The 21,001-nt window shown below is 52.1% G+C and overlaps 1 protein-coding gene across 1 annotated transcript in view; it reads right to left on the reverse strand.

Annotated features, from left to right (window-relative positions):
- The window catches only part of TLN1 (talin 1), a 74,573-nt gene extending 53,854 nt beyond the window's left edge, over positions 1–20,719 (reverse strand). Inside the window, exons 1-20 of the mRNA XM_060263529.1 lie at positions 20,549–20,719; positions 18,943–19,040; positions 18,670–18,799; positions 18,337–18,489; positions 17,554–17,696; positions 17,204–17,331; positions 16,936–16,996; positions 16,532–16,636; positions 15,916–16,071; positions 15,636–15,737; positions 15,180–15,256; positions 14,912–15,092; positions 14,720–14,833; positions 14,299–14,616; positions 11,224–11,322; positions 2,980–3,147; positions 2,522–2,816; positions 1,645–1,811; positions 1,127–1,255; positions 785–898 (exon numbers count right to left, since the gene is read on the reverse strand). Coding sequence (XP_060119512.1) covers positions 785–898; positions 1,127–1,255; positions 1,645–1,811; positions 2,522–2,816; positions 2,980–3,147; positions 11,224–11,322; positions 14,299–14,616; positions 14,720–14,833; positions 14,912–15,092; positions 15,180–15,256; positions 15,636–15,737; positions 15,916–16,071; positions 16,532–16,636; positions 16,936–16,996; positions 17,204–17,331; positions 17,554–17,696; positions 18,337–18,489; positions 18,670–18,799; positions 18,943–19,040; positions 20,549–20,678 — 2,868 coding nt within the window. The 5' untranslated portion in view covers positions 20,679–20,719. The remainder of the gene's footprint in view (positions 1–784; positions 899–1,126; positions 1,256–1,644; positions 1,812–2,521; positions 2,817–2,979; positions 3,148–11,223; positions 11,323–14,298; positions 14,617–14,719; positions 14,834–14,911; positions 15,093–15,179; positions 15,257–15,635; positions 15,738–15,915; positions 16,072–16,531; positions 16,637–16,935; positions 16,997–17,203; positions 17,332–17,553; positions 17,697–18,336; positions 18,490–18,669; positions 18,800–18,942; positions 19,041–20,548) is intronic.
- Between the last annotated feature and the right edge of the window lie 282 nt (positions 20,720–21,001).

Genomic DNA, 21,001 nt, shown 5'->3' on the forward strand with positions numbered 1-21,001 from the left:
CTAGCCCCAGTCTTTTTTTTTTTGTTTTAAACACTTCCAAATCATAGTCTCTTAAAGTTCTTGTTAATTTGAACATCTCACTCCACGATAAAACTTTCACGATCCAATCCCATTTCTCTGGTATTTTTTCTTGCTTCCACAACTGCGCATACAATGTCCTAGCAGCTGAGAGCAAGTACCAAATTAGAGTTCTATCTTCTTTGGGAAATTTTCCCATTTGTAACCCCAACAGGAACGTCTCTGCAACTTTGTTAAATTCGTATCCCAAGATCCTAGAAATTTCTTGTTGAATCATCTGCCAGTACTTTTTTGCACTTTCACATAGGGTAGAAAGAACCTTCATGCTAGCCCCAGTCTTGTCCCTTCTCCTGCCCTCCCTCCCCCAGCGGCCGCTGCCCCAGGGCCTGCCCACCTTGGGAATGGGGCTGAGGAGGAGAGGTGCTTTCCTCACAGCCAAGCGGGTCACGGGGCCCTAGCTGAGCCACTGCCCCACAGCCAAGCCAACTCCAAGGGGAGGGGAGGGCTGCTTCATTACGGCCTGCCTTTCTGACTCTGGCAGGCGAGGAAGCAGGCAAGGGAGGGCCTTGCCCCCCCTTCCGCTGTGTGTGTGTTTGGCTGGCTGGGCCTCCTCCAGCACAACCAGCCGGCCGATGTGTGAGACCAGATATGCTGGACCACATGGGACCGCCCCCCCCCCAACACTCTGCTGGGATCCCGCGGGGCTGGCAGGGCAGGCTGAGGGGGGGGGGGGAGACCCCTGCGTCTCCCGCCCTCTTCTGCTTACCTTACAGCTCTGCACGAGCTGCTGCTGGGCGGAAGGGTTCTTGTTGGTTGTTGCCGCGTGCTGTGCTGCTGCGATGGTCTGCGTGGCAGCAGCAGCCGCTTGCTTGGCTGCATGCTGGGTGGGGAAAGAAGCAGAGTTGCAGATGTATACCCCGCGCTTCTCTCTGAATCACTCGGAGCGGCTTACAATCTCCTCTATCTTCTCCCCCCACAGCAGACACCCTGCGAGATGGGTGGGGCTGAGAGGGCTCTCCCAGCAGCTGCCCTTTCCCCTGGCTGGAGACCCACCTGCCTGGGACAAGGAGGCTCCGAAGCCAAAAGGGGGCCTCCTCCAACTCCTCACCTCCAGCCTCTGCACCAGCTTCTTCTTGATGGCGTTCTGGGCTGCGGCGTTGGTGGCCATCCGGAGACCCTCCGCTGCCTCCCGGAGGCGCTGCTGCTGCTCCTCACTGTCCGGATGGGCTGCAGCCCCCTGGAGACAGCAGTCAGAACTGAGCCTCACACCCACCCACCCACCCTGACGACTGCACCACAAGAGCTGTGCTCAGGGGCTGAGCCAGACCAAACCGCATGACAAGCAACAGCAAATGGCTCTGCTCAGCCACGTCTGCTGCCAGCAGCAGCTTTCCAGAAAGCCACAGAGGAGCCATTTCCCTCTTGAGACAACACAGGGCCACTTCCCCCAGCCAGCTGAGCAGGCAGCAGAACGTGCAGGGCTCCCCCTTCAGCCCCCCAGGAGGGCCTGGCTGAAGACAGCAGTGGGGCCCAGGCCTAGGGGAGGGGCCCAAGCCACACCTGCCTCCAGGCGCTTTCCTGCAGGGTCCCCAGCTCCCTCCCTCCCTCCCGCCGAGCCTTGCGGACCTTGGCTGCCTCCACCATCTTGGCCGTGGCGTCAGCCAGAATCTTCGCAGCACTCAGCAGTTTCCGGGAGTTCTCGAGGTCTGTTTCCCCCTCAGCATCAGCCTTGATGGCGTTCACCAGATCAGAGGTGGCCTGGGCCAGAATCCGGGCCTGACGCACCATTTCCCCTGGAGGAGGAGAAGCAGCAGAACCTTAAGAACCTTGGCAGAGCCCGGCTGGCTCAGAACAGTGGCCCATTTGTCCAGCATCCTGTCTTGCACAGGGGCCAACCAGTTCCTGGGGGCAGACGCCAAGGCCTGCCACTGAGGTTGCCTCCTGGCTGTTCTGGGCTTCAGAGGCTGCCTGCCTTCGTGCCTGGGGGCTCCCTTAAGCCACCCTGCCCAGTAGCCCGATGAGCCCCCTCCTCCATGAAGCTGTCTATGCCTGCAGCCACCACGACATCCTAGGGCAGGGAATTCTGCATTTTAGGAAGCATTTCCTTTTGTCCCTAATGCCCGCCAGCTTCACTGGGTGCCCCACAAGTGCCAGTGGTATGGGAGAAAACATTACCCAAACCACCCTGGTCCCACCCCTCCACCCGCACCTGAGTTGTTGGGAAGCTGCAGTCTCTGCTGCCTTCCTCCTGAGGAGTGGGCCAGTGTCGTTCCAAATACTGCAGCCCAGCCGCTGTTCTCTCGCAAGAGAGGGGGCCGTGGGCTGCCGAAGGTCCCGCCCAGGTTCAATCCCCGGGGGGGAGGGGGAACGAGGTGATGGGGCTGATCCCTCTCTCCCGAGAGCCTGCCAAGACTGACCTCGCTGGACCAGCAAGGTCCGAGTCAGCGTGAAGGTGTCTGTGGTGTGTGAGAGTGCGCAGCAGCAGCAGCAGGGCTGGGCTCACCTGCATCCCCCATGGAGCTGAAGATGTTCTCTGTGACGTTGAGGATGGTGTCCGTGGCCTGGTCGTAGCGCCCGATGGGCTGCCCCCCCGTGGCATGCTGCTTGATGTGTTCCAGGAGGTCGTTGAGGGCCTGCGTCACGGCTGTGGCCGCCACCCCCACTTGCTTCAGCAGCTGCGGGTCCTCCGTGGCAGCCTGAGAGGCATCCACGCAGCTCTCCACGGACTTGGCCACCAGCCTCCCCGCCTCAATGAGCTGTTCCTGGCAGACGGGCGAGCTGATGGTGGGAGCCACCACCTGCCAGGGAGGAGAGCGGCCAGCTGAAAGGCCTGTCGTCCTGGAGCTGCACGGACAGCAGGGTCTTGCCCAGTCCTGGTCCCCAGCGGGCCCTCCTGTCTACCTCATGGCGGGTGGGCGGGCGAAAGGCCCCAGACCTGCTTCTGAGGCTGCTGCCACTCACCTTGGTGCATGCCACCAGCTGGGAGGTGGAGAGGGCACACTGCGTGGCTGCAGCGATGACTTGGGTCTGCAGCACGGAGTCCTCTGTCTTCTGAGCCACGCTCTTGGCCTTCAAGACCAACGCTGCTGCAGCGCTGGCCACAGCCTTGGCCAGGTGCATCAGCATGTCCTGGGGGGGAGGGGAGGGGAGCATCAGCCCCGAGCAGGCGGCAAGAGCATCTCCCCAGGCCCAGCCCCCTCCACCGACAGGCAGCGCCACCTGCAATGCTGAGCCCCCCCACCCCGCGGGTTCCCCAAGATCTGCTCACCCCCCACCCTGAGCCATCATCCTGTCAGCCGCCGCCACCACCCCCAGCCTCAATCACGAGCCTGGAGACTGCCGCACACCAAGCCCCCACCACCAAGACCAAGGACCAGCAGCCAGCGGGGCCTGGAGGTGGAACCGGGAGCTGTGTTCAAATCCTGCTGCTGCTGCTGACTTCCAGGGCTCACCTTGCAGCTGAGAAACTGCCCAATAACTCCCAGATCTGTCACTGTGTGAATATGTGGCAGGGGGGGAGGGGGCTTGACCTTTTCAAAGAGCAAACAGCACTGAACACATGAAGCTGCCTCACACTGAATCAGACACCCCCCCTCCCCTCCCTAACCCTGCTCTACCCAGGGCAGCCTTTTTCTATGCAGGATGCCAGCGGCTCTCCAGGGTCTCCAGCTGAGAAGGGCCTTTCACCTGACCCACTTTAACTCGAACTGAAGCCGGGACCTTCTGCATCCAAAGCAGACGCTCTGCCCCTCCCACACAGACATCCCCCCCCGGGACAGGCAGGGCCACTGGGAGAGGGCTGCTGCTGCCCCTGCCCACCGCCTGGCAGAATGAACTGCCCTCCCTACAGGCACCCTGATGCAGGACCTGCCCCTGTGCCGGAGGGTCCCCCAAGAGAGCAACTCCCTGCATGGGGAGAGGTTCCCCCCATGGCTTACAGCTCCTACTGCCAGCGGGGGTGCCCCATCTCTGTGGCCCACCAGAGAACGACTGAGTGCACCAACTAAAAGCAATGGATTGTAAGCATCAGCCAACAGGGGCAAAGGAGGCAAAACACACCCCTCCTCCTCCAAAGAGATTGGATTTATACCCCGCCCTTCACTCGGAGTCTCAAAGTGGCTTACAATCCCCTTCCCTTCCCCTCCCCATAACAGACAGACATCCTGTGAGGTAGGTGGGGCTGAGAGAGCTCTGAGAGAACAGCTCTGACAGAGTTACGACTAGGAGGGACGGTGGCTCAGTGGTAGAGCATCTGCTTGGTAAGCAGAAGGTCCTGGGGGTTGGAAAATGCTGAGCTGAACTGCTTCTCAGAAGGGGAGCAAGCTGGAACTTCTGTTCGGGGTAGTGGAAGGCAATCTAATGCCTACTGCCTACTTTTCTCAGCCAGAGATCAGTCCAAGATATGCACAGGAAACTTTGAGGAGATTTACTTTGGCTAAAAGAGAGTCCCTGGGGGGGGCTCCTTTGAGGGGTCTCCGGAGACAAGTTGCATTTTCATCATCTGCAGAAGTTTCCAGAGTCATTTATTTGACATAAGCGCGACAGGATCCTAATCTTCTTTGATACTACTAAACATCTAAAGCTACACAAGACCAGTGTTGATCTGGATAACTACAGAAAAGGTACAGATCGCTATCTTTCATTCTGGGACTAATTAAAGTTAAACAAAATAAAATCAGAAAGTGGGAAATTGAAATCTAGAAAGCTTGGAAGAAGAAGGGGCAGAAGGGGCAAAATTTGGACTTTGCAAATTTAAAGGACAGTGCTAAAAAGTGGAAAGGAATTTATTGTTTGGTCTACTTGCGGTTTTTGAGAAAAAGCCCCATCGTCATAGAATTGCAGCTCCCACAGTCAACACAGGAAATACGTCAAGTATCGTGAGATCTCTCTACCAGCGAAAACGGGATTTGGTGGCAAGTAAAGCAGGAAGCATTGGATGGAAAAGGGACATCATCGAAGCAGCCAGCCTACTCTAGGACTATAATATCATCAAAAAACATCGGCGGCCCAGGAGGCTAAAGTTTAAATAAAATGTTTAAAGTGTTCGGGACATTAAAAATTGGGGAGCCGACAGAGGTGACGTTTATAAGGTAAATGCTACTGGACATTATTGTTAATAACTATTTTATAAGCCTCTAGAGAAAAAAGAAGAAATTTTTTTAAAAGTGAGGCAGAAAGTCGCGACCGCCATTTTGGAGAAAATAAAAACTTTAAAAATTAATATCTGAGCCCAGGAGGCTCTGAGGACAGCGAAATTAGCCGTATTGAAGAAAGCAAGCTTCACTCTTTTAAACCTGATAGTTGAAATTTAATTTGGTGAGGTCAAAATTTTTGGTGTTTTTACATGTCAGACCACAAGCAAACCTGTGCAACGACTGCTTCACTGGAGAAAATGCAGGACCAATTAGGTGCAATGGAAGCCAGGATAATGAAAGGGATAAAGGAGATAACTGCTTCCAAAAAAGAAATTAGAAAAGACATTTAAGAGCTAAAAAATGATATAGAAGATCTCAGAAATGAGACTGTGGTAACATCAAAGAACGTGTAAGAGGAGGAAGGGAGAGTGAAAGTACATGATTCCACCTTGTTAAAAATACAAGAAAAAGTGGCAATTCATGACTGCAAATTGATGGAGACCCAGATCCGTCTGAGAGGAGTACCTGATGAAGAAACTGATTTGAAAGAATATATAATAAAAAATTGTGGAATTTTTGGAGGAAGATCCTGAAGGGACTAGAAATATGTATGACTATATGTATAATAATAACATTTTATTTATATCCCGCCCTCCCCGCCGAAGCAGGCTCAGGGCGGCTAACAACATAATCAGTCTATACAATGAGTTACACAACAAATTTTAAAATCAACATTTAAATTAAAACATTCCAATTTAAAATTAACAATGTATAGAGTGAACTCACTTTGTGCCAAAAAAAATAATCTACCAAGAGATGTGGTTATAAGATATATGACAAAAGAAATGGTGGGAAAGATCATGAATAAAAACTTTGAAAAGACATTGATAGCGGGAGGCAGCAGAGTAAGAATTATTAAGGAGTTGCCAAGACAAGTGATAAATGACAGAAGAGCATACAAGAAACTGACAGAAAAATTATGGGACAATGAAATGAGGTATAGATGGATAATACCTCATTTGAGCTTTGAATTTCAAGGAAAATGGATTACAATTACAAACACACAGGAACTGCGTAGATTTTGTGAAGAACATAAAGAATTTGCACCATGATGGATTACAAATTATTATCTTGGAATGTAAATGGACTAAATTCACCACAAAAAAGAAAGGCAGTGTTTCATTGGATTAAAAAGCAAAATTGTAATGTAATTTGTTTACAAGAAGTACATATCAAACAAAAGGATTATAAATTTTTATGGAATAAGCAATTGGGACTAGAATTTCATTCACTGGCTGAACAGAAGAAAAGGGGAGTGATTTTTTATATTAAACAAGAATTGGAGCCGAAATTAGTGTTTAAAGATAAAAATGGAAGATTTGTAGCAGTAGAAATAATGTTAAATGCAAAAAAAAGTTGTTATTGGGACTGTATGTACCAAATGGAGCAAAGGATGCTTTTTTTAAAGACATTATACAACAATTTGATGAAGTGACATTTGATCAAGTTTTGATAATGGAGGATTTTAATGGAACAATCCAGAATACACTGTATAGTTCTGGGGAAAAAATAATAAGGAAGGAAAATTGCCAAAGTCTTTTTTTGAATTGGTCAAACAAGAAAACCTGGAAGATATATGGAGAAAATTTAACCCTGAAGTACGAGACTATACCTTCTTTTCAGCAAGACATAATACTTCTTCCAGAATTGACATGTTGTGGGGCACTAAGGATTTAGGCCTTATAACAAAGAAAATAGAGATTTTACCTAAAATAGGGGCTGATCATAACCCAATAATGTGGATTACAAAATTGTCTAAAAGTCGAGAAGATGGAGATTAAATGAAGATTTACTACAGAATAAAGAAATAGTGACATCTCTAGAAAATGCAACTAAAGTTTTCTTCCAAATAAATGATAAAGAAGATATAGAATTTCAGACGGTGTGGGATGCTTATAAAGCAGTAATGAGAGGAACACTGATTACATTGAATAATAAAGACAAGAGGGCAAAAGAAAAACAGATGTTGGACATTCAAAATGAAATTTAAAAAAAAGAAGGGGAACTGAGAAAAAGACCAGGGAAAAAGAAAATCATGAGGGAGATTACAATATTACAAACACAAATGAGACATTTGTTAAATAAAGAACTGGAATGGAATCTAAAAAGATTACTGCAGAAATCTTTTGAGGGAGCAAATAAACCTGGAAAGTATTTGGCCTGGCAACTGAGAAAAAAGAAAGTAAAATTATTAATAAAATTGTGGTTGATGGAAGAGAGTTGGTAGATCAGGAAGGAATAAAAAGAGAATTCTTTAATTACTATGCTAAATTATTTAAGAGTGTTAAAATAAAGAAAGAAAAAATGGAAACGTATTTACAAAATATTAAAATAGCACCCTTAACAGAAAATATGAAAAAAGTTTTGAATGATCCAATTGAAAAAATAGAAATTGAAGCAGCGATTAATGCAATGAAAAATGGAAAGGCACCTGGGCCAGATGGATGTACAGCTAAATTTTATAAAATCTTCAAAGAGGAATTAATACCGAAACTTCAGAAATTGATGAACATTATAAGAATAAAAATACCAAATACATGGAAAGAAGCTGTTATTTCTTTGATTCCAAAAGAAGATAGTCACGAATATAAAAAATTATAGACCAATTTCACTATTAAATAATGATTATAAAATATCTACAAGAATATTGGCAGAATGGCTTAAACATCATTTGATAAATTTTATAAAGGAGGATCAAGCGGGGTTTCTTCCCAAAAGGCAAATAAGAGACAATATTAGAACTGTTGTAAATATCGTGGAATATTATGAAAGGCATCCAGAAAAGGAAGTTGCATTATTCTTTGCGGATGCAGAGAAAGCATTTGATAATTTAAACTGGGACTTTATGTTTGCAGTAATGGAGAAAATGGAGTTGGGGGAAAACTTTATAAGGATGATAAAAGCAATATATACTGAACAACGTGTAAGGCTATGTAAAAATGCAGATCTTACAGAAGACATGATAATTAGCAAAGGTACAAGACGAGGCTGTCCGCTTTCCCCACTGTTGTTTATAATGACTCTTGAAATCTTACTGATGCAAATCCAAGAAGACAAAGAAATAGAAGGATTAAAAGTAAAAGGATTTACTTATAAATACAGGGCATTTGCAGATGATATTTTTATAAATGAAAATCCCATACAAGTAACACCTTTGTTGTTAGCTAAAATACAAGAATATGGAGAACTGGCGGGACTTTATATTAATAAAGAAAAATCAAAACTTCTATGTAAAAATATGCAAGTAAGCAAACAAAAGCTGCAGAAGCTAAGGGGTTGTGAAGTTACCTCTAAGGTAAAATATTTGAGTGTGGCGATAACAATGAAGAATATTGATTTGTTTAAAAACAATGATGAGAAGCTATGGCGTAAAATGGATGAAGATATGATAAAATGGAATAAACTTAATTTGTCATTGCTTGGCAGAATAGCTGCCATTAAGATGAATATTCTGCCAAGAATAATGTATTTGTTTCAAACTATTCAGATTGTGAAAGACAGTAAACAATTTAATAAATGGCAAAGGAAAATTTCAGAGTTTGTGTGGGCTGGGAAGAAACCAAGGATCAAAATGAAAATTTTAACAGATGCAAAAGAGAGAGGAAGATTCCAATTACCAGATTTAAAACTATATCATGAAGCAGTTTGTTTAGTGTGGATAAAAGAATGGGTGACACTGTTAAACAAAGAACTCTTAGCGTTGGACGGTCATGGAAATAAATTTGGCTGGCACGCTTATATGTACTATGGGAAGAAAAAGATGGATGATTTTTTCTCTCATCATTATATAAGAAACAATTTGGTAAATATAAGAAATATGGGGATGAGAGAACCGTTATGGATAGTGCCAGCGGAAGTAATAAAAATAACAGCTGAGACAGGTGAAGAAAAGTGGTTGTCATATAATCAACTATTAAAAATACAAAGTGGCAAAACAGAATTGAAAACTGAAGAGCTGAATAATAAATATGATTGGTTCCAAATGCAACAAATAAAGAGCTTGGTGGAAAATGATATTAAAACTGAAGGAATAAGAAAAAACCAAACAGAAATGGAAAAAGTTCTGCTTGGAGACAATGAAATATTAATTTCAAAATTATATAAATTACTCTTAAAATGGTTTACGGAAGATGAAGTAGTGAAATCTCAAATGATTAAGTGGGCAATTAATGTAAATAAAGAAATACAGATGGAAACTTGGGAATATTTGTGGAAGAATTCTATAAAGCTTTCGAAGTGTCATAGTATTAAAGAAAACTGTTTTAAAATGATGTATAGATGGTATATGACTCCTAAAAAGTTGGCAAAGATGAACAATAAGATGCCAGACAGATGTTGGAAATGTAAAAAACATGAAGGTTCTTTCTACCATATGTGGTGGACTTGTGAAAGTGCAAAAAAGTACTGGCAGATGATTCAACAAGAAATTTCTAGGATCTTGGGATACGAATTTAAGAAAGTTGCAGAGACTTTCCTGTTGGGATTACAAATGGAAAAATTTCCAAAAGAAGATAGAACTATAATTTGGTACTTGCTCTCAGCTGCTAGGACATTGTATGCGCAGCTGTGGAAGCAAGAAAAAATACCAGAAAAATGGGATTGGATTATAAAAGTTATGACATGGAGTGAAATGGACAAATTAACAAGAATTTTAAGAGACTATGACTTAGAAGTTTTTAAGATGGAGTGGAAAAAGTTTAGAAGATATGTAGAAAAAGAGTGGAAAATAAAAGGACATTGGACAATTTTTGATAATGAAGGAAGAAGAATATTAATCTTTCTCCAGTAGAACACGGAGGAAAACTTTCTCCAGTAGAACACGGCACTTGAGCCCGAAAGATTCTACAAATCCTAATATTAATCTTTGTTTTTATTAGTTAAGGATACCTTTAAATATTAGTATTTTAAGTAAATAACACCAGGGGTCAAGTAATGGGGAGAGGGGTGGTTAGAAAGTAATATATGGGATAGATAAAAAGAAGTTATTAATGATGTAAGAAATAGATATTGTTACCATATGTTACTAAATAAAATTGTTTTAACTAACTAAGGTAAGCAGAAGGTCCCAGGTTCAATCCCTGGCATCTCCAACTCAAAAGGGTCCAGGCAAGTAGGCGTGAAAAACCTCCACTTGAGACCCTGGAGAGCCGCTGCCAGTCTGAGTAGACCAGACTGACTTTGATGGGCCCAGGCGGGCCTGATTCAGTAGAAGGCAGCTTCAGTTCATATGACACAATGGCTCTCTTTGGGGAGGGACAGTGGCTCCGTGGTAGAGCATCTGCTTGGTAAGCAGAAGGTCCCAGGTTCAATCCCCAGCATCTCCAACTCAAAAGGGTCCAGGCAAATAGGCGTGAAAAGCCTCAGCTTGAGACCCTGGAGAGCTGCTGCCAGTCTGACTAGACCAGACTGACTTTGATGGACCCAGGGGGCTCTGATTCAGTAGAAGGCAGCTTCACATGTTCATATATGACTGATCCACAACACAAAGGAGCTCTCCCGTCCTTTCCACTGGGACTGGGCTGAGTTTGCGGGGCGGGGTGGAGGCAACACCCTGCTGAGCTCTCTGGCAGCCTGGACCCCATTTATAGCGCAAAGAGTCAGGATTTGGGAGGGGCCCCCTAAGCGAAGGGAGCAGCAGCGGCAGCAGCAGTGCCACCTCCTCCTTGGACGCAGCCGCAGAAGCCCCCGCAGCAGAGGGAGCCCAGCCCCACCCTGCTCTGGAGAACCAGCAGCAGCAGCAGCAGCAGCTGCCAGTTCCCTTTGCCAACAGCCCCGGGCCAGGAGATGCCACGAGAGCCGCCGCCCTTCCGGGCTCCTTTACCGTCTTGGGCTCGGGGGCAGACAGGGTCCGGGTGCGCCGGCTCTCCACAATCTGCGCAGGAATCCACAACACACAAGATGTCGTTACTGGGCCAAGTCCCACCCCCGCAGCATCACCCCCGCACCCACATGTTGCTCTTGGGAGGCTTCCTTCTGCTGCCCGCATGGCCGGGAAGGACACACAGCTCACCTGGAAATGGGGGTCCGTGTCACTCTCCCCAATCTGCTGCAACAGCTCTCCGCTTGTCTGTCCCACCGCGCCGGCTGCTTGCAAGAGGTTCTGCCGGGGCTGGAGGAGATGGGGCAGGGTAAGGGCCAGCAGCCGCCAGGGAGGGGACCCCTGCCTCCTGAAGCCCCTCATCCACCTGCCCCAAGAGAGCATCCCGTCCCCAGGGCCTGCCTGTGGCTGCTTTCGTCACCCCTGGGCGGGAGATGAACCCAGACACTTCCTGACTCCTTCTTGGGAAAAGGGCTGAAGACAAAGGGGGACTAGCACGTGGGATTCACTGCCACAGGAGGTGGTGGCAGCTACAAGCATAGCCAGCTTCAAGAGGGGACCAGATAAGCATCTGGAGCAGAGGTCCATCAGTGGCTATTAGCCACAGCTTATCATTGGAACTCTCTGTCTGCGGCAGAGATGCTCTGTATTCTGGCTGCTTGGGGGGAGGGCAGCAGTGGGAGGGCTTCAGGAGTTCTGGCCCCACTGATGGACCTCCTGATGGCACCTGGAGGTTTTGGCCACTGTGTGACACAGGATGGGTCCTTGGCCTGATCCAACATGGCTTCTCTTATGTTCTTATGTCTGGGGCAGTGATGATCTGTATTCTGGGTGCTTGGGGGGGGGGCAACAGTAGGAGGGCTTCTAGAGCCCTGGCCCCACTGGTGGACCTCCTGATGGCACCTGGGGGTTTTGGCCACTGTGTGACATAGAGTGTCAGACTGGATGGGCCACTGACCTGATCCAACATGGCTTCTCTTATGTTCTTATGTCTGGGGCAGTGATGATCTGTATTCTGGGTGCTGGGGGGGGGGGGCAGAGTGCAAGGGCTTCTAGTGTCCTGGCCCCACTGGTGGCCCCTCCTGAGGGCACCTGGGAGTTTTTGGCCACTGTGTGACACAGAGGGTTGGACTGGATGGGCCACTGGCCTGATCCAACAGGGCTTCTCTTATGTTCTTATGTCTGGGGCAAGTGATGATCTGTATTCTAGGCGCTTGGGGAGGCACAGTGGGAGGGTTTCTAGTGTCCTGGCCCCACTGGTAGACCTCCTGATGGCACCTGGGTTTTTTGGCCACTGTGACGCAGAGTGCTGGACTGTGGGGGTCTGATCCAAGATGGCTTCCACAGCTGAGTGCTGCTCAGGGTCCTCCTCGACTGAGTTGGCTGCAGGGATCCAGGTGGGCTGCCCATCCCACAAGCACAGCCAGGGAGGAGGAGGAGGGCTCAGGGGGTCTCAGTCAGCCCTGCCTGCCAAGCAAGCACCACCAACTGCCTCCTGGCCGTGCTCCTTGGACACCCGCAAACGTCTCCCAAGGCCATCAGCCCAGCCCTGGCGATGCCGTTAGAGAAAACAGTGAGGGGATACTTTTCACCCCAAAGTCACAACACGATTCCGCTAGACAGGGGTGGGGAACGTCTGGCCCTTGGGGATTGCCAGGGCAGGCTGAGCTGTGGCCGGTGAGGATCGTGGGGCCCAGTCGCACGTGCAGCGGCCTCCCCAGGGCCCAGCTGGCTGGCCAGGATCACTGTGGGGCCTGGAAAAGTCACGTTTCCCCCTCATTCCTTTACTTCCCTTCCCCCCCCCCCACATGGTGGGAGCAGCTGCAGTTTCCGCATGAAGGGAGGGAGGCAGGGGTGGGAGCCAGCTACCACATGGTCAATTTAGATAGATTTAGATTAGATTAGATTAGATAATTTTATTTATATCCCGCCCTCCCCGCCGGGGCAGGCTCAGGGCGGCTAACAGTAACAGTAACATTCCATTGTATAAAAACAAGGTTACATTCAACATTAAAATTCTAATAGATTTAAAATTAATTACAGTTATAAAAGTGCTAATGCTATTGCTATTTGTTCTTTATTATGATGGCGGTATCATTAGTACTTAATTTTCTACATCATCGAAAGCCAGTCGGAAGAGGAAAGTCTTGCAGGCCCTGCGGAATTGTTCAAGATCCCGCAGGGCCCGCATTTCCTCTGGAAGTTGGTTCCATAAGCTCGGGGCCACAGAGGAGAAGGCCCGATTGCGGGTGCATTGCAACTTCACCTCTCTTGGTCCGGGGATAGTCAGCAAGTTTTTTCCAGCTGACCTCAGTGCTCTCTGGGGTTCATATAGGGAGAGACGGTCCCTTGATTATCCCAGATGGCATGGCCTAATTTGCTAATATTAGGGGGGGTTGTTCTAATATGCTAGTGAGTTCCTGCTGAACCTAGGTATGGGTCTAGGGCAGCGGGCCAGGGGTGAGTGGCTGTGCCAAATTAGGCTCTCCCCACAAGACTTCAAATAAAAAACCAGTTATTTGCATTAATTTTGCCAGCCTGAATCGTTCTCCCTTAGCGGAGCACTGTTTTTTAAGTTGATAATTTTGTATGGCCCGCAAATGATGTTATAAATTAGGGTTTGTAGAATCTTTCGGGCTCAAGTGCCGTGTTCTACTGGAGAAAGTTTTCCTTCCAGATGTTTCGTTCTCAGCTGTGGAGAACATCCTCAGTGGCGTTGCAGCCGGAGCAGGCGCTCAGACCTTCTTGGCTGCTGTGCAGTGAGTCAATGCACAGCAGCCAAGGTCAGAGCGCCTGCTCCGGCTGCAACGCCACTGAGGATGTTCTCCGCAGCTGAGAACGAAACGAAACGTCTGGAAGGAAAACTTTCTCCAGTAGAACACGGCACTTGAGCCCGAAAGATTCTACAAACCCTAATGATGTTACCAGCCATGAAAACCTGAAATCTTTGATGTTATAAATATCCAAATGGCCCTTGGCAGAAAAACAGTTCCCCACCCCTGAGCTAGAATCACAGGACCACAGAGTGGGTAGGGGCCACAAGGATCATCTAGTCCAAGCCCCTGCACAAGGAAGGGAACTGAGAAATGCCTCCTCCTGCCCCACATGCCCCCCCCTTCCTCCCTCTCCCAACAAACGCAACTGCTTCTTCACGCCAGCCCAAACTCACGTTTGTCTCGAGAGGTCAAGCTTTCCCCTGGGGGGGGGGGGAAGAGGTTGTGCCTGATGCCTGTCTGCGCAGCCCGCCCCTCCCCCCGCCCCGCTCACCTCCGTGCTGGCCGGCTGTGCAGTCTTCAGCAGCTCAGAGACGGCTCCGGCCAGGTTCTTTGCCGCCTGGAGGAGCTGCCGCCCGTTGCCCCCCTCATCCTCCATGAGTGCCGCCAGCAGCTTGACCCCCTTGGACATCTCTGTCAGGTTGGAGGAGATGGTGGTGACGGCGCAGCCCACAGCAGTGTAGTCCGTCTCAGCAGGGTCCCCCGCCGTCAGGTTCACCACGGAGGCGGTGCCCGCAGTGATGGCGTCCACCTGGGAGTGGATCTCGTGCTTGGATTCATCCATCTTGTTCTTGCGCCAGGCTTTGGAGGCCTGCAACGGAGAGCGGGGAAGGAGAGGCAGTCAAGCCCACTGGGGGAGACCGAGAGAGAGGGAGCAGACTTCTCCAGCCCCCCCTCGGCCCCGTCCCACTCACCGCATCCTGTCCCAGGGGAGGCAGAGTCTCAAAGTCGTCCAGGTTGGACTGGGCGGCGTGCACGGCCTGCATGCTGGAGTTGATGGTGCCCGTCAAGGCCTGCTGGGCGGAGGTCTGCAAGAGAAGGAGGCGGTGCTTGAGGCGGGAGGGAGGGGTGGAGGGAGAGAGGGAGGGGGTGCCCAGGGCCCTTACCAGAGGGGGCATGTGCCCGCGGTGCATCTGGCCGCTGGTCACCTGCTGCTGGGCCTGGGGCATGGTGCCCATCTGGAAGTTCTCCGGCCCTCCCGCTCCGGGACGGATGATGGCAGGAAGGGCCACCGAGCCGTGCTCCACCTTGTTCACCTGGTTGAACTGCTGCTGCAGCACCGTGGACCTGCCAGGCGGGAGAAGCAGCAAACTGACAGCCCTGCCCCCCCCCTCCCCAGCGGTGCCTCCCTGCCGCCCCCCTGCCCCGCCTTACTTTTTGGGAGAGACAGAGTCCTCAAGCATGGTGGATTCCTCATCCCCCTCCAGCCCAAAGTGGTCCTTGCTCTTCTTCTGTGGGCCAGAGAGGGAGTCAGAACGCCCCCTGCCCAGCACCCCAAGGACCCCCTGAGCCTGAAAGCCCGTCTCCCCTGGTGGCACCGGATCCTCCTCACTGGAGATGCTGCCAGGGGCTCAGCCTGGCTCACAGAGGCAGGACAAGGCCTGCCTGGCTGCCGTAGGAGGCAGGGAGTCTGACCCCAGCAGCGCCACTTGACGGATGGACGTGGCCGCAGCCTCACAGTCCGGGCCAGACGTCACGCCCAGCCAGCCCAGCGCTTTGTGACAACCAAGCCCCTTTTGGCAGCTGGCAGACAGCCCCCCCCCCCAGGCTCTGCCCCCACAACCGGCAGCAGCAACAGACCCCCAGCCTCTCCAGGGCCTCCTTCCTCACCTTCTTCAAGATGATGTCGATGTAGCCGGCAATGAGCTGGGCGATTTGTTCCCCTTCTGTCGTCTGCACAGAGTAGTAGCCATCCTGATAATCCCCAAAATCCTGCCACAACCAAGCAAAAGCCACAGGTCCCGTGGCCGCAGCTCTCTCCGTGGAAACGCCCCCCACGAGCCCCTCCTCCCTCCTCCCCCCAGGGCAGGCGGAGGGGACAATGAGAGGGAGGCCCTGCAGAAAAAAGGCACCTGGCCAGGACTCCTCCTCGGGGCAGAGGGGGAATTACCAGCGTGAAGCTTTTGGGAGAGGCGGCCCAGCGCTTGATGTTGGTGAGGTTCCACTCCTGAATGACCTCCTTGGTCTTCTCGTCCACCCGCATGACGCACTCCTTGGTGATGCCCAGCAGGCGGGGGACCAGCTTGTTCTTCCCCTTCATCTTCTCCTGCAGGCAACAAGAGAAGAGATGAGGCCACCCGCCTGCCCGTCCCTGCTGCTGCAGCTTCCCAGCCTGCCAGCCAGACAGCACGGGCCATGCAGGGGGATGCCCACAACACAGCAGAGGGCCCAGGTAGAAGGCGCTGCCACCCCCCCCCCCACCAAGTGCTCCAGAGCGATGCACACAAAGCTGCCTTCACACGGAATCACGTCCGTTGATCCCTCAGCATCAGCCTTGTCCGCTCAGACTGACAGCAGCAGCAGCTCTCCCTCCAGGGTCCCAGGCAGAGAAAGGTCTTTCCCCTCGTCTCCTGCCTGGTCCTTTTCGCTGGAGATGCTGCTGCCGCTGGGGACTGAACCGGGGACCTTCTGTGCGCCAAGCAGAGGCCCTCCCACTGAGCCTGGGCAGATGTCTCCATGCTGGCAGCAGGGCCCCTCCCTCTGCCCTAGAGCAGCCCACACCTCACCTTGACCAAGAAAAAGGAGACCCCGTAGGTCTTGAGGGAGCGGGCCAACTTCACGTAGCGCACCTTTGCCTCAATCTCACTCATGTTGCCGCAGTTCTTGTGGGCCTGCAGGAGGAGCAAGCGGAGAAGCCCTCTGAAGCCTCCCCTCCGGCTGCAGCACACTCCCCACCCCCACGAGCCCAGCTGCCCAAGGAGCCCTCCTTGCACTGGGCATAGGCCCCCCCCCCCGCTCAGGCACTGGAGGAACCCAGCTGCAGCCGCTCTTGCATCCCTGCGTGAGGCACGCAAGAGGCGTTCAGAGAACAGGCTGCCTGCAGACACCTCCCACCACCCACAGCAGGAGCGGAAGGTGGCTGGGGGAAACCAGGGCTCCCCAGAAGCCCTTCACTGCCCACTGCACTCACCATGAAAATCTTGCGCTCCCCCTTCTGTTTGATATACTCCTTGGGCAGGAAATCCTTCAGACTGTCAGGAGGGAGAAAGAGACCTGAGCCCCTGGGAGGTGGAGCCCGGCGGCCCTGCTCAAAGGCCTCCCCTGGTGACAAAAGGAGTGGCCCAAACCACAGGGGGTGGGGGGGAGATGACATCCATAAACATTCCCCAGGGAGGGAGCCTGCATCCCCCCCACCCCACCCTGGGCCAGGCCCCTGCTGCAGGGCCAGCCGCACTCACTCCAAGAATCCTGGCTTGTGCTTCTGCTCGTTATGAGGGCCAAACTGGATCTGACACTGGTATCCTGCAAACTCACAGGCCTTGTCGAAGGAGACGGGGTGGGAGCCATTCAGGATGTCATCTCGGGCCTGCAGGGGGAAAGGGGGAGAGCGGGGAGAACAGCGCCTTGACCTCTCCTTCCAGGCTGCATCTCCATTCCCCCCGAGAAAGGCCCAGGAAGGCAGCTGGGGTGGGGTGGGGGGGAGGAAAGCCCCTTGACCTCTCCCTCCTGGGTTCAGGGACTCCATTCCCCCAGGGCTCAGCTGCCTCTTCTTCTCTTGCCAGGACCAGAGGGGGGGGAGGGGACACACCTGCACGTAGAGCAGATTGAGCTGCACCGGATCTCGTGAATCCACGTTCTGGTCCGAGTAGAAGAACTTCCGCCGGAGGAGCAGCGTTTCACTGTCCTCAATGCCTTGCTCGCGCAGAGTGCGCCCATGATCCAGCCAGTTCACTGTGCCAAGGGGAGGGCAGGAGACATCCTCTGAACCCCAGAGGCAGCTCTCGTGGCAGGCAGCCACTCGGGGCCCTCACAGACCCTGCCCTTTGCCCCTCCCCATCTTGGCCTTGCTGACACCCCCTGGGCCAATGACTCCCCCCCCCCACACTGAGGGGGCCTGCTCCCAGCATGAGAACAAAAGAGGAGTCCCTCTGGGTCAGTCCAGCCTTCTGCTTCACGCGGCAGCCAACCTTCTGCCCTGGAGACAGGACACAGGGGCCACTGCACTCCGTACGATGGAAGGCTCACGTGTCCATTTATTCCCCTCAATAAAGGAGCCATCCTCTTATCCCATGCTGGATAATGTTCTTAATAATGTCCTCTTTAAGAGCCGTTTCTACTAATCTACCTGCGACAGATGTCAGGCTAAGTGGCCTGCAATTCCCTGGACCGCCTCTTGGCAGGCTCCTTCTAAAAACCTCTTCCTCCCAGCCCCTGATACAGAGGTCAGTTTGCTTCTCAGATCCAGCACACTCTGCCAGGCAGCCAGGACTGCGGAGGGGGAGGAAGGCCCGCCTCCTCCTCCTCTTCCAGTCAGATCAGCGGGAGTGAACAGGGTGGGAACGCCTGCCCCCTCCCCCGCTTCCGCACTCACGCTCGTCATCTGTGTGCAACTTCTGCTTCAGCTTCTCCATCTTCTTCTCGTCCCGCAGGAGGGTCTTGTCTTTCTTGAGGGTGCCGGTCTGCTCCTCCTTCTTCTCCTCCATGATCTCCCGCACCAGAGAGTACTCGTCATGGTTAGTGATCCCTGCCGGGGGAGGGGGGGGAGAGAAGCGCTCTTGCCAACATGTGCCAGAAACACGCTCAGCCATGCCCCACCCCCAGTTAGCGAGAGGAGGATCCTTTCCCAGGGTGCTCTGCAGAAACTGGCTTTGGGTGTGAGGAGCAGCCCCTCCTGCCCACTGACCCCCCCCCCCTTTGCTCTCACCTATCCGGGCACAAATGGTCATCAGCATGTCCGTCACTGTCTTGGAATCATCCACCATGACGGTCTTGACCGTCCCGTCCAGCATGCGGACCTTCAGGGGCCGCTGCTTCTTCTTGTATTCCATGGTGTCCTGAAAAGGCAGGGCGACCCGGCCAGGTCAGCTGCAGCAGATGGGCAGGCAAAGGGGGGGCCGGGGGTGAAGGCCACCAGGCAAGGGGGGGAGGCAAAGACGGAGCCAGGCCCGCCATGGAGACTGAGGAAGGGGCGTCGTACCCCATTGCGAAGCATGTAGTAGTCCAAAGCCTTCCCAGCTTCCAGCCAGATCCCTTTCTTCGGGTCCTCGTCTGACAGAAACAGGCCGAAGTCACTGGCTGGAAAAGAGAAGGTGCCCTTGAGCCCGCAGCACGTGTGATTTGAGTGCTCACAACGGCACAGTCCCAAATGAATCTTCCACGGGGATGCAGCCAATCATAAAGGCCAGCTGCTGTGGTGGCACAGAGTCTAAGAGGCACAAAGGAAGCCTGGCTGCACGCCTGTGCCAAGGGTCAAGCAACAATCCTTCTCCAGGCCAGCTTGCGCAGGGATCCTGCAGGAGGAGTTGTTGGCGTTTTGCTATCTTGTGGGCATGAGCAGAGGTCACTGGGGGGGGTGTGTGGGGAGAGATACTTGGGTATTTCCTGCACTGTGCATGGGGTTGGGCTAGATGACCTTGGAGGCACCTTCCAACTCTAGGATTCTGTGAAAAGTTGCTGAAGTGTCTGTGCTGAAGTCAGATCAACAAGCAGCGCAAAAAGCAAGCAAATGTGAACAGATCGCTCTCTTCTCCCCCACCCCCCACACGCCAGCTTCCACTGCAGTCTTCTTAGCCGTCCAATACCCAAATGTGTCTTTCTGGGCCAAGCCAACAGCTGCAGAAAACCTCCAGACAGACCTGCATGGGAAGACACCCATTTTGTGAAAAGTGATTCCCACGGGAGTCAGGAGGGCCCCCGAGTTCCTGCTATGGGTCACGTGCAGTTATTACTGTTATCCGTATGCAGGAAATCACCTGGCCTCTGACACCGGGGAAATACCAAGATCCCCTCGTTTACATGGGGAAACTTTGAGGGAGAAGGATGAGGACTGGGTGGGAGTTATGCCAGGGAGTTCCTTGTGCTACTTTTGATCTCTACAAGGACCAGGCTTGATTTTTCACTTGGGCAGTCTGATCAACTGGTACCTCTGCGGGCCTTGGGGCTGCAGGTCAGAAGCCAAGAATTTCTGGCCCAACTTTTTGGACTTCAGACATATGAACTCTTGTACAGGCTTTAGGTCACTGGCAAGAACAAACAACGCATTAAGCCAGAACAACGTCTGAGTCCAGTCAGACACCCTTCAGACCAACTACGTTTTATTCCAGAGAGAGGCTTCCGTGTGCACGCACACCCCTGCAGCTCCACAAGCAGCCTGCCTGAGGAATGGTCCCAATCCAGACCACGCCAGGCTGCTCCTCCCCCCAGAAGAGAGATTCTGCTTCCCTTCCCAGGACACCGTTCAAAGGAGGCAGCAGTGGCAATTCTGCCCAAGGCAACTGAGGTCAGCCTCTTAAGCAGGCAGCCACGAGCAGGTCTGAGGAGGCAGCGGTGGCAATCCTGCCCAAGGTGACCGAGGTCAGTCTCTCTAGCAGCCAGCCACACCTGGGGTCTGAGTCTGAAGAGAGAATACCCAAAGACTAAAGTCACAATGCCAACCAGAAGGTCCCTCTCCCCAAGTCACTCTGGCTTCAAGGGACCCGCCTCCCGCCAGGAAACAAGACCACCAAAGCAGAAGGCATCCAGGGGTCTTCCCTTGTCAGAAGTGAGGACATAGGCCCAACCCAGCCAGTTGGCCCATCACTTACGCTGCCCCATCTGTGCCTCGGGCACCCGCTCCCGGATGATTCGGCAGGCATCGTACACCATGGTGGAGGGCTCAAACTGCATGGTCTTGACCACATTGCCGATGCTGATCTTGAGGGACAGGGCAACCATGGTGGCCGACAGACGGGAGTCCCCACTCCTGCTTCACCTGCAAGAGACGTGGGGTCAGAGGAGGGGAGTGAAAAGAGAGAGCGCACCCCTGCATGGCAGGCACTGGCGGCTGCTTCCTGCTGCAGAAAACACAGAAGGCTAGAGAGAAGCGGGTGAGTCAGCCAACCTGGCCCTTCCTTGGCTCCCTCTAAAAAGGCACCCGATGCCCCTCGGCACACCTGCGGGCATCCACCCTCCCGTCCTTCTTATGACGAGGACCTGCCTGCCACACGAGGCTGGCGCCTGGATGCCCAGCCTCACAACAAACACTTGTCTCGCTGCAG

Source organism: Heteronotia binoei, unplaced genomic scaffold (assembly GCF_032191835.1).
Source record: "Heteronotia binoei isolate CCM8104 ecotype False Entrance Well unplaced genomic scaffold, APGP_CSIRO_Hbin_v1 ptg000322l, whole genome shotgun sequence".
Classification (NCBI taxonomy): Eukaryota; Metazoa; Chordata; class Lepidosauria; order Squamata; family Gekkonidae; genus Heteronotia; species Heteronotia binoei.